Source organism: Heloderma suspectum, chromosome 14, assembly GCF_057233095.1.
Source record: "Heloderma suspectum isolate Gila_16-S chromosome 14, 16-S_ref, whole genome shotgun sequence".
NCBI lineage: Eukaryota > Metazoa > Chordata > Lepidosauria > Squamata > Helodermatidae > Heloderma > Heloderma suspectum.
Genome location: NC_139471.1, coordinates 20,187,830 through 20,203,190, shown reverse-complemented (window position 1 = coordinate 20,203,190; position 15,361 = coordinate 20,187,830). Strand labels below are relative to the sequence as shown.

The window sequence follows — 15,361 nt, the reverse complement described above, 5'->3', positions numbered from 1 at the left end:
ACAGCAAGTAAAATTGAATTATTATTTTGTATAAAAATCTCTCTGCCACAGCTCACCTTGTGCTAGCCGTGGCTCTTTTAGCCTCAGTATTCCTCATCTGTAAAATGGGAATATTAATTGTTTGCCTTTGACCAGGACTTTGTGCTGCTCTACTGGCCCCTTTGAGAGTTTTGTATTAGAAGCCCTGATTTACAGCAACTCAGATGCGGATTTGTATTTGTATATACAGAGTATGGCTCATGGGGTGTGGATGGTAATCGACTCTACTGCTGCTACCCAGTGTTTTGCACCCGGCTCTGTTTAGCGGACCTCAGGCTTTTATAAAAAAAGAAAGAATGCCCCACACACCCAAAGCAGATCAAAGTGGGCAGAGTTTAGGTCTGCAGGATTTACTTGGTTTTTTCCTAGAACTCTGAGAGCCTCTCACCAAGGCCTGGTGTGAAGGACATACCCTTTGAATTAAAGAATTCTGAGTCCAGGAATTTGTTCTGAGCACCAGAACTGAGTGTAGCTCACGGTCCTGACACACACAAAACCCACTCTGTCCTGGTTACCCCAAGCCTTCTTCATCTCAGCACTATAATTTAGGCGCGGGAGGGGAGTCATTCTGTTGCTGCTATGGTTAAACAGTTGGGAGTCAGAAATCCTTGCTTATCTACTGCAGATCACCCAGAGATCTACCGGTGGATCCATTTCTATCTTCTGGCCACGCCTGCTGTAGAAATCTTAGGGACGGGGAGTTGAGAGGTGGTAGGAAGCACCTACATAGAGTTTCATGCAATTTCCTACATGGATTTGCTGGTGGTGGGAACGCTGCTTAATCATACATGCCAGTGAGTAATGTTAACCCACCACACAACTAAACTGATGCGTGCAGAAGGCTAGTTGACTCACAAATGTACCTCGCTCAGTCTCCCATCGCTTAATCACTCAACACTTTGATGACTCGCAGCTTGTCCGTTGGAAAATGTTGGCCACCGTCCAGAAAATTACAGAGTTGTACTAAAACAGAGCGGATGACATTAGCTGGGACTACCTCAGGACTCAGCGCTTTTCCCTGGAGCTTAGGCATGGCTAACCTCACCTGGATCAGGGCTGTTTTGTTGACACTAAAAAGGTAAAAGGTGTCCCCAACCAGTCGTGTCCGACTCTAGGGTGCGGTGCTCATCCCCGTTTCTAAGCCGAAGAGCCAGCGCTGTCCGAAGATGCTTCCGTGGTCATGTGGCCGGCATGACTGAACACCCAGGTGCACGGAACGCTGTTACCTTTCCCGCCGAGGCGGTACCTATTTATCTACTTGCAATTTCTTGCTTTCGAACTGCTAGGTTGGCAGGAGCTGGGACTGAAGACAGGAGCTCAGTCCGTCACGCGGCACCCAGGTCTCGAACTGCTGACCTGCCGACCTTCCAGTCTGCAGTTCAGCGTCTTAACCACTAAGCCACCGCGGCCCTAACACTTGTTGACACTGGGGCTGCACAAACGTTCTATCTGCAGTGACTGATAGCAATGGTGTATCCATACGTAAGACACTCAGTGAGACAGTGAACAATACAGATGTATGATCCATAGCCCAAATGGATCCTATGCCCATCCTATCGGGGGGAACCTAAGCAGTGGTGGAATCTACAAAGAGGAAAAATGCGCCCAGCGAGCTTTCCCCAAACTGGGGCTCTCCAGATGTGTTGCACAGCAACTCCCATAATCCCCAGCCAGGCTGGGGAAGGCTGCACAAAACCCTCTCACACAAGGTGATGCCTTCATGGGTGGGGGTCACCTTCCCCACACTGCCAGTTTTTCACATGAGCTACCAACCTAGGAGAGTGTATAGGCACACGCTAAGGGAGCAACCCTATGCACGTTTAGACCGAAAAAAGCCCTACAACTCCCAGCATTCCCCAGCCAGCCATGGGTTCTAGACTGGGCAGCATACGTGCACCGAGTCCCAGCTCCTCCTTGGACTTCTGTCTCTCAGCTGATTGCCTCTTTCTGTCTAGTCCTGAAAGCAAAGTTAGCCATCGATATTCTAGAAACACATCTGACGAAGTCGATTGTCGCCCGTGACAATTTACGCTACAAACAATTAGGCTTCGACGGGTGAGCCATTTCTCCGGACCTTTCTACTGCCGCCCAGAGAGCTTCGGCTATTGGGCGGTATAGAAATGAAATAAATAAATAAATAAACAAATAAATACTGCTACCGAAAGAGCGATTCCTGGCTTCGCGCTAGCTCAGTGGTAGGCAAGCACATTGCTTTGTACGCAAGAGGTCCCATGTTCAATTCCTGGCCTCTCCCGTTAGGTCTGGGAAAGACCTCTTGTCTGAAACCCACCTGTCAGCGTGGGCAATACTGAGCTAGACGGACAAGCAGTTTAACTTTCTAAAAGGCAACATCTTACATTCCTATTTAATCCAGCCCTTTATTCAGAGCCATAGGGACTAGAACCTTATTTTTATTTTTAGGTGAAGGACAATAGCTCAGTGGTGGAGCATATGTTTTGCATACAAAAGGTCCCAGGTTCAATTCCCGGCACCTCCACATAGGGCTGGGAAAGAGAGACCTCCTGTCTGATACCCCGGACAGCTGCTTTGTGTCAGTGTTGACAACACCCAGCTAAATGGACCAACGATCTGACTCAGTATAAGGCAACCGCCCTATGTTCCTGTGCTCCAAGTCTCTTCCTTTGAGAGATGGCTGGCAAAAGGATGCCCGTCTTGCTTACCTGACGCAATCCAGGGTGTGATATCTCCTGCCCACCTCCATCATCATCTCGTCCGCCTGGTTGCACCGCCAGAGGAAAACAGTGTCCCCCCTGCCTTGGAAAGTCAACCGTCTCGGCCACCCAGGTTCCTTAGCTGCCGCCCGCCGTCTCCCTGGCTTTGCCTGCACTGAAGTTGTGGAAGTACGAACTGGACACAGGAGTCCCTCCCTCTCGGTCTCTGTCTCTCCTCCCCAGAGCTGTTTCCCTCCCTTCCTTCCTTCCCTGGAATGTGAAGCCGGGAGCTGAGAGACATTCCTCTCCATTAACATGCTTTTGGCATCTGCAGCTTGTGCTGTGGCTTCCATAACATGAACCGCCTGAGAAAACAAACCTCAAATTGTGTGTGTGTGTGTGTGCTCCATCTGAACTGAGAGGGAAGGGGCCATTCTGATCAGTTTGGCTGGAGTACAGGAGGGAATTCAAGAGCCATGGCACCGTCGCTGGGCCTGGACGACAGAAGCACCGATTTATTTATTTATTCATTCATTCATTCATTCATTCATTCATTTCATTTCTATACCGCCCAATAGCCGAAGCTGTCTGCCACCTTAATGCTGCCTTAAGCAAACGTAGGTGGTTATGACAGAGGCTATGCTTTATTGTTTGGCAAGCAATGGATGGCAAGTGAATTCAGTGGGGCGTGGAATTGGGGTGCTGATTGTGTCAGCCGCAGTCCTGACCACGTTCCCCCACCATGGTCTTATAGGCCCCTTCCAACCCTACTATTCTATGAATGCCGTAGTGCCAAATGGGGCACTGGCATTTATGTATGTTTTTGAGGGGGAGGGCCCTATTTATTTCGTTAATTGATACTTAATTGATACATTGTCGTATTAGAGCAATACGACAATGGAACCAATGACCTAGGGAGGCGGTGGGCTCTCCCACACTGGAGGCATCCAAGATGAAGCTGGACAGCCACCTGTCAGGGATGCTCTGACTTGGATTCCTGCATTGAGCAGGGGGTTGGACTCGATGGTCTTATGACCCCTTAAGGGGTCGATGGAAGGCCCCTTCCAACCCTACTATTCTATGATTCTATGACTCCGCCTTTCTACCAGGAAATGGCAGCCAAGGCAGCTAATGACAATACAAAGCAACCTTAGAAATGCAAACATGATTCAAAACGCCACAGAACAAATACGTCGAAACCACAATTAAAACACACAACGCTAAAAAGAATAAGAACAGCACCCGACCCGACGGGCCCGCTTATATGCCAAAGGCCTGCTTGAATAAAAACGGCTTTTTAAAGGCCACTACGCTAGGAAGACGCCGGGTTCGTTGCCCAGCGGCCCACCCGGCAGAGAGGCAAAAACTGGAGGTGCCATCAGATTAAGGATTATAACTGGGCCAGGCGGGTGAAGACGAGGGCCAGCTTCTGGCCTGAGGGGGCCCTTGACAAAGTGCTATCTGGTGGGACCCCTCCTATGTTGCAGGGCATCCCTGGCGATGATGGGAATGGTGGCGGGGCTGCGACGAGTGCCGCCATTTCAATCCCCCACAATGCCCCAGAGTAATGCTGCTTCTGGGACAGTGCAAGAAATCTAAATGGCTGATGGTTCCCTAATCCAGCGACTCGGCATGAGGGAGCCCCCGTCCCCCATCTAAGACTTCAGGGTGCCTTAGAGTCCCATTTTGGGTTAGAAAGGCGAGGTAAAAATCAAACTAACAAACAAACAAACACGGGGCATCCGAGAGGAGCCTCTGCTCATGCCCTGTCCTTCTGATGCTTTCCTAAAATGGCGGCTGTCCTGGAAACGGGCGCTTCTGATCATGGCTTCCCCAGGGAGGGGGACATTGCCTTATTTATCTGTCACCCTTATGCCTTGCTCTTCCTCTGAAATGGCCAAACCACACATGACAGGGCCAGCCCAAAACATGTTACTGCTGAGGCAGAGCAGCAAATGGTCCAGGTGCATAGTACCCCAAAGCAGCCAAGTGATGATTTCGGTACATGAGGCAGAAAATCCCATAAGCACCTCCCTTCACAGCTGGCAGTAGAAATACCATAATAACACAGGGAATAACTAACGATTTGATACCCTTTTATGACACCCCAAATCTGCTGCCTGACCCTGGCAGCCATATTCGTTTTATTCATGAGTCTACCGCAGAGCTGGCCCTACCATTAGGCAGAGTGAGGTAGTCACCTCAGACGGCAGATTTCTGGGTGATGAAGAGGGAGCAGCGGCAGCAGCCCTCTGGTTATTCCCTTCCATTGGGGGACAGAACTGTGACAGCCTTCCCAAATTTGGTGCCTTCCAGAGGTGTTGGCCTACAACTCCCATAATCCCCCAGACAACTGGCTGGGGGATTATGGGCCCCAGTCATGTATGTGTTTGGGGGTGGGAAGGGGGCTGATTTTTACACTGAAAGGGTGTGAATATCTCACTTTCTGACACTCCACTGTTTGAGGATTTGTTTGATTATTTATTTATTGAAAATGTTATTAATTGTTATCAATATTATTTATTTATTTATATTAATTTATATATTAATTGTATTTGATGTATTCATTACATATTTATTAAATTTTATTTATTAATCATCACGCTGATGTCCTGCCGTTCCTCCCAGAAGTATTAAGAAACACGACACTAAGGACTGTAACGGAGGTGTGCCCCTGTGGACATAGATCAAGAAAGCCTTCCCCAGAGCTGGTGCCTTTTAGATTTGTTCGGCTAAAACTCTTATCATCCCTATTGTCCGTGCTGGCTGGGGAGAATGGAACTGGCTGTCCGACACGTCCGGGTGACACTGGGTCGCAGAAGAGCTGGTCTACATGTCCAGAAAAATCACGCGGCACAGCTTCCTGGGATTGTAAGAATATCCATTTCTAAAGGTAGGTGTGAAGGTTTGAGGCCAACAGAGGCAAGGAAAAAGGTCAGGCCTAGAGGCCTGGAGTTATTTTGTTGGGAGGGGGTATCCCTGAGAGTAGTTTCATTTCCCCGGTTAAGTTTCATTTTCATTTCCCCAGTTAAATGCCATTTTTCCAGGTTTGAAACAGTACTTTCAGTTCTGAGGGAGGAGGGTATATAAAAAGAGCAAGAGAGACAATAAGAGTAAGAGCAGAGTTGGAGAGACCAGAGCCTGAAGAAGCAGCCTGGAGAAGTCTAAGTACAGCTAAGGTAAAGGAACTTGTGTTTTGCAACTCTTATTTCCTTTAATGCCTTTTGTATCACTCGGCTCTATTGGGTAAATACCTTTAGTTGTGATTTGCTTGTTTTAATTTACCAGTAAACTGCCGTGTTAAACCCTGTGTGTAGAGCGTCAATCACCCCACACTTACACAGCCTAAACCCCACGTTATTGGAAAGGGGAAAGTAAAAGAAGGAAGGTGAGACTCTTAAGGAGGCGAGAGATCCTTAAGGAGTTGCTCAGGGGGTCCAGGTCGTAAGGGGAACCCTGACAGCAGGTGAAGATCTGCAAAAACTAGGACCCAGCTCTCTGACTGGAGATTTTGATGGAAGTTCAGGGGAAGCTTTCAAACTGAAAGACTGCAGAGGTGACTTGCCCTTTTTTTGGCCTTAGAGAAGCGCAACCAGACTGCTCTGGACCATCCACACAAACATGGTCTGTCAAATGCCGTTCCTCAATGAGAGACATCTTGCCTTACCTTTGGTCTAGGTCCACCTGAGGGATTTTCACATCAGTCACTTGCACGCCACACCTGGTGGCAGGTTCTTTGGGGGCTTCCGCATTGCTGCATTCCTGGATGGCCTTTCCAGCGGCTTGTGCAGAGTCCTGATTACTCCTCGTTGGCAGTTTCTCCTTGGCTGGTCTTCCCATCAGCACAGCTTTGCCCCTCGGCAACGTCCCCATGTGGCTGTACATACTGCACGAGCGTGCGTATGGAGATGGGCTTTTGGGCACGGTGTTCAAGTCGTCCTGCGCGCTCTCCCAAGTGGGTCTCCCAGGTACCTGAGGACGGTCCCGCGTACTCCTCTTCGGTTTCTCTTTGGGGCTTACAGAAGTCTGCCGGGGCTCAAGGAAACATTCTGAAGCATTGTTGAGAATGGCGGGCCCCATTGTTTGAGAGCAGGCTGGGCTGGGGTTGGCTTTGGATGGCGATGACTCATGCACCATGCGCTCTGTGTCATCGCCTGCTGAAGACGTGTCTTTCAGGGGTACAGAGACCACCACAACTGTCACACCGGACTCCAGGAGAGCTGGTGATGCAGGAGCCAGGGACTTCCCTTCACCTGACTTTTTGGCTTTGGCCTTCTTCCCCGACCGCCCAGTGCTGCTCCTAGGCATGGTCCCCATATAGCTGTACATGTCACATGACCGGGCGTAAGTAGAGGGGCTTTTGGGTACAGTGTTCAAGTCATCCTGCGTCCTGTGAAATGTGGGCGCCAGGAAGCCATTTGAGGACAGAAGCCCCCCTTTGGGGGTCTCTGGTGTGCTGGGGGCTACGGAGACACGGCGGAAGGTGAAGGTCCGAGGAAGGCTACTCAGGCTCCCGAAACCTTTAAATGTAAAGAACTCTGGGAAAGAAAAACAAGGAGCTGGTTACTTTATGAGGGGAGCACGTTCCAGAAGATTCTGTGTTCCTTTACACCAGTGTGGTATAGTATCTGACCAAGTCCAAGGTGACCCAGGTTCAAATCCCCACTCAGCCTTGAAAGTCATGGGTACAGGGAGGGATCCCTGTATTCATTAACTGATTATTAATTTACAGGATGTTTACTCCAGGATGTCTTCAGCCAAAAAAAAAGGCTCCCAGAACTGCTTACAAAGATTAATAATGAGACAGCCCTTGCCCTCAAGGCTTACAATCTAAAAGACATGACACGAAAGGAAAAGGGGTTAGGAGGGAGGAGGGAAAAAAGCAAAACTCAGGCGCCAGTTCTTAGTTTCAGAGTTCTAACAGGTGTGATTTCTGGCAGGGAAGGACGAAACCAGCTCCCTGCAGCCGTTCCTTCTCTGGCCGATGTAGGGGGCCAGACTGGTCTCCCCCTTGCTGTCTTTCTGGGAGGGGTGTGTGTGTCAGGGGTGGGGGGCTGCCTCCCAGTGGCCCCTGGTTCTCTGGCTAATGGATGAGGCCAGAGTCTGCAGTGGCAGGGAACTCCCAGAAAGAGCACACACAAGAAAGAGGTGCCAGCGGGCTTGGGGGCAACCCTGAGGTTTGCAGCGTTGGGAATGTTGCAGCTTTGCAAGTAACAGGAAGGGGGCAGTGTTGCAGTTAGTTCATAGGAAGTTTGAGCATAGGCATAGCTAGCCTTGGGATCTCTATAGCCTACAGTGTGGTTTCCTGATCCTCCCCTCCCTACCCTCCTCCATTGCTGGGAGCTTGCTGTCTCCTGCCAGTGTTACAGAACAGAAAGAAATGGACTGAACAAACTCTGTTTGAAACTATATGCTGTAACTGCATGTTTATGCAAGAATACTGTGAGGAAACCATTTTACCCGTTCTTCACTAAAGAAAGGGGTGGTCTCATTTTTATTTTTTTAGCCTTGTGTGCATGTGGGACTGGTAAATGCTCATTCTGTTCTGCCTTTTGTTTTTCTCTGCTAACTGCCTTTTTAACAGGAGGCAGCAGTACCAAATAATTCCCATCATGCAGAAGGGCCAAACCTTTTTTTTAGGAACCTTGAAATGTTGCACTCCACACTGTAACATTTTGTGGCAGGTCCTATGTCTTGTTCCAGTTTTGCACGTATGAAAACAATGCCCTCAATCAGCCTTCCCCAGCTGGGTACTCTCCAGATATTTTGGACTTCAACTTCCATCAGCCCCAGTCAGCATGGCCAGTGGTCAGGAATCATGGGAATTGCAGTCCAAAACATCTGAAGGGCACCAGGCTCCCCTAAAGAGTGCATGCGGGAATACACAAGACCGCTTTCAGACAACTGCATATGCTGCTACAACTGTTCCTATTTACCAGGGACAGCCCCTATTTTCTGGTTTTTGTGTCTGGTGAATTACTGTCCCTGTTAGAATCCTGAAGTGGCACAGCAGCCTTCCCCAACTTGGTACCCTTCAAATGTGTTGGACTACGACTCCCATCATTCCTGGCCAGCATGGCCGCTGCAGAGTGACCTGTGCTGTTTCAGACTGCAGGAGGGGAATCTCGTTTTTTTTACTCCCCTTCTATATATATGTGTATAATTTTTTTTAAAAAAAACACCTTCCTGCAAGTAGAAACCTAGCACTGAGCCTTGGTGCGCTGGTTTTCTACCTGTGGGGAGTTTTCTGATTGTTTGTAGGGAGGAGCAGCTAAAAAAAGAAAAGCAAGTGATTCTCCCACCTGCATTCCAAAATGGTACAATCCTTTCTACCACTTCCGGACTCTAGTGGGAGAGATACCAGAGCTGTGTGGTTAAGAGGAGATTCTAAATTGATGGTTGAAGAGAGTTCAGGGGGCTGCTAGGGGGAGAAAAAAAAGATGAGGGTGCAATCAATCCCTCAGTGAAAGCTTGGAAGGAATTTCCAGGCCAACCAACACCCAAGAATCTACCAAGGGACACCTGCTGTTGTTTCCTTTTCTCTACCACCTCACTCTCAATAAAACACCAGCAGCTGCAGGGGGAAAGAAGTTGACTTGGCACAGCTGCAGAGAACAACTGATTGCATGGCTTCAGTGGTTACTGCAGGGTCTCTTGCAGCTACATTTGGACGCATCAGTTGAAGTCATAATAGTGTGGGAGCCCTCAATGCGCTGGGATCTGTGAGGCCTGGATTTTTTTGTTCCGCATTCCATTTTGCCATTTCTAGGAACCCTGAAATATTGCACTCCGCACTGTGACGTTGTGCGGCAGGTCCTGTGCCTTGTTCCAGTTTTGCACAGACTCGTGTTGGGTGGCTTTGGGTCAATTGTTGACTTACAGACTCAAGTCTCCCTGTCTGTAAAATGGGGGAATGATAAAAGGCCCACTTTGCAAGGTTGCTGTAGGAAAAACTATGGCTGCCAACACACGTCAAAAGTTTCTACGCAGAGCACAACTTCTCATGAAATGAGCTGCTTTGGCTCTTATCTGTCCATCTTGTCTAAGCGCTGGGCCAAATAAACATAAAATTAATCATGGTGGGATTTTTGTGTGTGTGTTTTAAAGCTTAATTAGAACATAAGAAGAGCCCTGTTGGATCAGACCAAGGGTCCATCTAGTCCAGCATTCTGTTCACACCCTGGTACTTATATTTTGAAGGAAAAGCAGCCCCATCTGGATCAGAAGCATAGCAACGGATCAGGTCCCTGCCTGGCTCCTTTTCCTTCAAAATAAAAGTGTCAGTGTTAAGCAAGTTGTTGTGTGTGTGTGTGTGTGTGTGTTTTAAAAGGCACAATTAATGTTACGTATAATTTAATGTTGCGTATAATGTTGTGTATAAGCCACTTATGCACTTACACAAGAGGAGATGCATCAGCAAAAAGATCTGCATAACATTTGTACGCCCTAATTTATATGTTCGGAAGCAAATTTAGAAATAATTACTGTAGCTGCTGATGGGCAACTTCAAGGCTCTCGCTACTCTCCCTCCCAGGATTCTTTATCTTTAAACGAGATTCGGACTAGTTGTCCCTTCCAAAAGAGGATGAGAGAGGACTGACTTTTAAAAAGTCCATCCCAATAGTTTTGGCCCGCTGATGGGCATTGCATTCCAAAAGCTGGAAAGAGGCCCCAAGCTATCAGGAGACCTGTTGGTTCCTACTAAAAAAAAAGTCAACTGATTGTCCTGCACTCTTCATGAGCAGGCTGAAAGAATCGGCAGTCACCACTTGCAAATGTTTGTTTTTCTGGGCGGGAACAAGCTTGTGCCGGTGCCAAAACCGCAAGACACGAGCACGGCCGATGCCTCTGAAAGCGGCGCAGACCAAGGGCAACCAAAGGAAGAGAGGAAGACCTGCAGTGGAGGCGACCTCAGTGAGATCAGGTGGCCCGGCATGCCTTCGTCCAGGAACTGGGTAGATCGTATCTGGGTTGTAGCACGTGCTGCTTGCTAATAAGCGGTTTGGGCACATTGCTGCTCACACAAGGCCAGCCTCCAAGTCTGCAACCACGAGTAAAGAGTTACACTAGGGCAGCCTTTCCCCAACCTGGGGCCCTCCAGGTGTGTTGGAGTACAGCTCCCATAATCCCCCAGCCAGCACAGCTGGCTGGGGGATTATGAGAGCTGTACTCCAACACACCTGGAATGCCCCAGGTTGGGGAAAGGCTGCATTCATAGATATGGAGACCTTGCGTGTGCAGCAGTGTCCCTGTGAGGAAGACGCATGCCCTGCGGCGCAGATAGCATGATCTACCCAGATCCTGGAGGGAGGCGCATCAGGCCTCTTGATCTCATGGTGCTGTTTCTTCCACTCACAGCTGGCGCCTTCCACACAATGTAATGTGTTAGTTCGAGTTGTATTTACCATCACAACTAAAAGGGATAGGCTTGCCTCTTGCTGCCCCTCCCAGATAGACACATGTTTTGCAGGCATAAGTACCCCGGCTCGATCCCTGGCAACATCTCCAGGCAGGGCTGGGAAAACTCCTGCCTGAGGCCCTGGAGAGCTGCTGCTGCCGGTCAGGGTCAACAATACCGGGCTAGGTGGACCCAGGGTCTCACTCAGTACAAGGCAGCTGCCGATGTTCCTAGACCTGTTCTTGTCTCGAAGCGTGCTTGGCCCAGAACAGGGTTGCCAGCTGGACAGCATGGCCCGCTCCTAACCTTTTAATAGAGGTTTGAAGGCTACCGTTGAAACTTTCCCATGTCATGGAGTCACATGAGCCCTTTTCAGATGACAGAGCAGGGATATATTAATTTCTTGTTTAAATTTGCTTTAGTTTTTGGTTTCCTCCCAGAGTGGTGTGTACATGATTCTCTGTGCCCACCATTTTATCCCCACAGCAACCCTGCGAGGTAGCATAGGCTGAGAAATGGTGTGACTTACCCCAAGGTGAGGGCTTCATGGCTGAGCGGGAAATTTGAACCCAGGACTCCACAGTACTAGTCCGACACTCTTAACCAGTGGAAGGCAACCTGATGCACTCCCGATGTTTTTGACTACAACTCTTCATCACCCCCAGCCAGTATGGCCAATGTTCAGGAATTATGAGAGTTAAGAGTCCAATCCTATGCATGTTTAGACAGAAAAAAGTCCTACAATTCCCAGCATAGCTGGGAGTTGTAGGTCTTTTTCTCCGTATGTTTAAACATGTCTAAACATGCATAGGATTGTGCCCTTATAATCCTAAATCATCAGGTTGCTACCTCTGCTCTAGCCATTAGGTAAAAACATCTTACTTGCCTAAAGAGATCAGGTGACACAGGCTCGTAAATGTTGCAGTTTGAATGTATATAATTCAGCCCATCCCAAAGCCCAGGGAAGGTAACACCACGTTATCCAAATTCAAAATCTAATAAATGATTTGCTGAACACTGGCTGCCAAATTTCTGCCCAGGCAGGCACAGTAATAACCAAGAAGCAAAACGGTGTTTTCCTCCCACCCTCCTATGCACTCAAAAGTGTGTGCCACATACATCATTCCAACAGGTCTGGGAGGGAGGTTGCTACCTTTTCCCACTCTTCAGGGCTCCTGTGCCGTTAATAGCTGCATTACAGACACAATGTCCACGTGTGCAGCTGACCCCACCATGAAGACGCACACATAAGCGTCTCCTGTTGATTTCTGCATGCCATGCGCTTGTCAAAAGCAGAGGAGCCCTAGCAGAAAAGAAGATGGCAACCTAGCCCCTACAGCCCAGGGGAAGGCCATCATAACACACTCCTCCTCGTGAGAGATGTCAGGCAGATGCAGCCTCCTGTTCCTTCGATGCTCCCAGGTGTAGAAGCCAGCCACAGAGAGACCGAACCCGTGCTCGGTACTTACTTTTAAAGCCTCCTTTCTTCTGGCTTTCAGCCATCTTTCAAGTTCTGACAGTGCCGCTGGAAGGAGAAGTTTGCAAAAGTTTACAACTTTCATCAAGCCCTCCCTTCGCTGAGCCTCTCTTCCTTTCCCACCCCCTCCCCCACCCCTCTCTTGCTTTCTGTTTTGCCCACAAATTTCCTGTCATTGCACAACACAAGCCTCACAACTCACAGGCTCCCTTAAGCATCCTTTGCTTTCCCTGTTTGATCTTCAATTAAAAATAAAAAAATAAAAGCTTAATATTCAGAAAAAGCAGCCGTGCTTGCTGTTTGCACATGCTCTTGCCTGGCTTGTCCCTTTGGATGTGGGGTTTGGTTGCTGTGGTTCTATGTCTCCCTGCCCCCTGCCTTTCATGATCAGATTCCAGGTTGTAGAAATACACTCTCAGAAATTTACACACCATTACACAATGGTCATGTTTGCATGACACGCCAACCCTTCGTGGATGACTAGCTGCTCCCTGAGGGTTGTTTTGCCAACAATCCACAGTGCATGGTTTGTGTGCCAGGCAGACAACTGGGCACGCCACCCACAGTGCATTGGTTGGTTCTTCCCCGTTCCCCCCATTCCCCCTCAGTCCTCCAGCCCGCTTTGCCCAGCATCCCAGGGGACTTGGCGGCAGAGCCTGTCTTGTCAAGCCCCCATCCCCACTCCAATCCAATCCAATTGGAGCCCTTAAAAAAAAAAAAAAAAGCGCAAAAACGGCCGGGAATTCGCCTTCCTGCATTTTCCCAGCCTCGTTTTATTTGCGCAAATGGACCCTTTATTATTTAAAAAATATTCTGTTTGGGAAAAAACAACCCACCCTGATAAGACCGGTCCGGGTTCGGACAACACGCTAACCCACTGTGGGTTGTTGCAAACAACAACCCATTGTGGGCAAACCCAGTCTGTGTGACAACATGGCCTAAGGAAAAATGTTCAACGTCTTCATTGACATCACGGAAAAGCTTCTGTATTTTAACAAATTGAACCTGATATCTAGGGTGCTTCTGGCTTGGGGGCTTTTAGCGCTGTCAGTCAAAAGATATTGTGTAGGTATTCTGTGTCTTTTCCTCCTTAATAGGTTCTTTGTTGAACAAAAAAGAGACGGAAAGAGTGACGCAAAAGCATGGGAGGGTTACAAATTGAAGATGCTGTTGTCTTCAAAATTTGTCGTCTCTGTAAAATTCCATGAATGAGGCAGGATGATTGCACAATAAAAGCCTCATCTGAAAGTATCCCTATGCCTCTTAAACTCAAGAAACGTTGGAAGAACCTGTAAAGGAAATTGAAATTTTAATGCAAAAACTAAAAGAATTTGGAGCAGTGGCAGGGTTTAAAGTTAATAAACAGAAAACAAAAATCTTAACAAAGAATATGAATGTTCAAGAAAAAAAAAAAGTTGATGGAGAAGACAGGCTTCTAAATTGAAAAGAAAGTAAAATATTTGGGAGTCCTTCTGACAAATATGAACTGTATGCTTTTTCAAAATAACTATGTTAAAGTGTGGAATGAAATTAAACAAGACCTATTAAAATGGGAAAAATTACAGCTATCACTTTTGGGAAGAATTGCAACGATCAAAATGAATGTACTACCTAGAATGTTATTTCTGTTTCAAATGATACCCATTATTACATTGGATTTACCTTTTAAGCAGTGGTGGAGAGACATAACGATGTTTATATGGCAAGTAAAAAAAACCAAGAGTTAAAATAAAAATTTTACAAGATGCAAAAGAAAGAGGTGGTTTGGGATTACCAGGCTTTAAAACCTATTTCTCTGCCTGCTGCTTGGTGTGGATGAAAGAATGGGTGACGTTGAAAAATAGAAGACTTTTAGAATTAGGACACGATTTGAGATATGGGTGGCATGGTTATTTGTGGTATGATGAAACAAAACTGAATGTAGATTTTAATAATTATTATATAAGACAGACTTCGCAGAAAGCGAAGAGGATCTAAAGAGCCTCTTGTTGAGGGTGAAAGAGGAGAGTGCAAAAGCTTGTTTGAAACTCAACATTAAAAAAAACTAAGATCATGGCATCTGGCCCCATCACTTCCTGGCATATAGAAGGGGAAGAAATGGAAGCAGTGACAGATTTTACTTTCTTGGGCTCCAAGATCACCGCAGACGGTGACTGTAGCCATGAAATTAAAAGACGCTTGCTCCTTGGGAGGAAAGCTATGGCACACCTAGACAGCATAGTAAGAAGCAGACACATCACCTTGCCGACAAAGGTCCGTCTAATCAAAGCTATGGTTTTCTAGTAGTAATGTATGGCTGTGAGAGCTGGACTATAAGGAAGGCTGAGCGCCGAAGAATTGATGCTTTCGAACTGTGGTGCTGGAGAAGACTCTTACAAGTTCCCTGGACTGCAAGGAGGTCAAATCAGTCCATCCTAAAGGAAATCAACCCTGAGTGCTCACTGGAAGGACAGATACTGAAGCTGAAGCTCAAGTATTTTGGCCACCTAATGCGAAGAGAAAACTCCCTGGAAAAGACCCTGATGCTGGGAAAGACTGAAGGCAACAGGAGAAGGGGACGGCAGAGGATGAGATGGCTAGATAGCATCACCGATGCAATGAATATGGACTTGAGCACGCTCCGGGAGAGAGCGCAGGACAGGAAGGCCTGGTCCATGGGGTCAGGAAGAGTCGGACACGACTGAACGACTGAACAACAACAAGACGGACTATATTAAGAATTTGGAATAAATATAAATTAAGGTTTTATAAAAAAAATACCAGGTTGGATATCCT

At 47.7% G+C, this 15,361-nt stretch overlaps 1 protein-coding gene across 1 annotated transcript in view; it reads right to left on the bottom strand.

The window, feature by feature from the left end:
- Window positions 1–12,684, bottom strand: part of SH2D3C (SH2 domain containing 3C) — a 95,755-nt gene extending 83,071 nt beyond the window's left edge. The window contains exons 1-2 of the mRNA XM_084821204.1: window positions 12,579–12,684; window positions 6,379–7,249 (exon numbers count right to left, since the gene is read on the bottom strand). Of these exons, the coding sequence (XP_084677330.1) occupies window positions 6,379–7,249; window positions 12,579–12,612 (905 nt within the window). The 5' untranslated portion in view covers window positions 12,613–12,684. The remainder of the gene's footprint in view (window positions 1–6,378; window positions 7,250–12,578) is intronic.
- Between the last annotated feature and the right edge of the window lie 2,677 nt (window positions 12,685–15,361).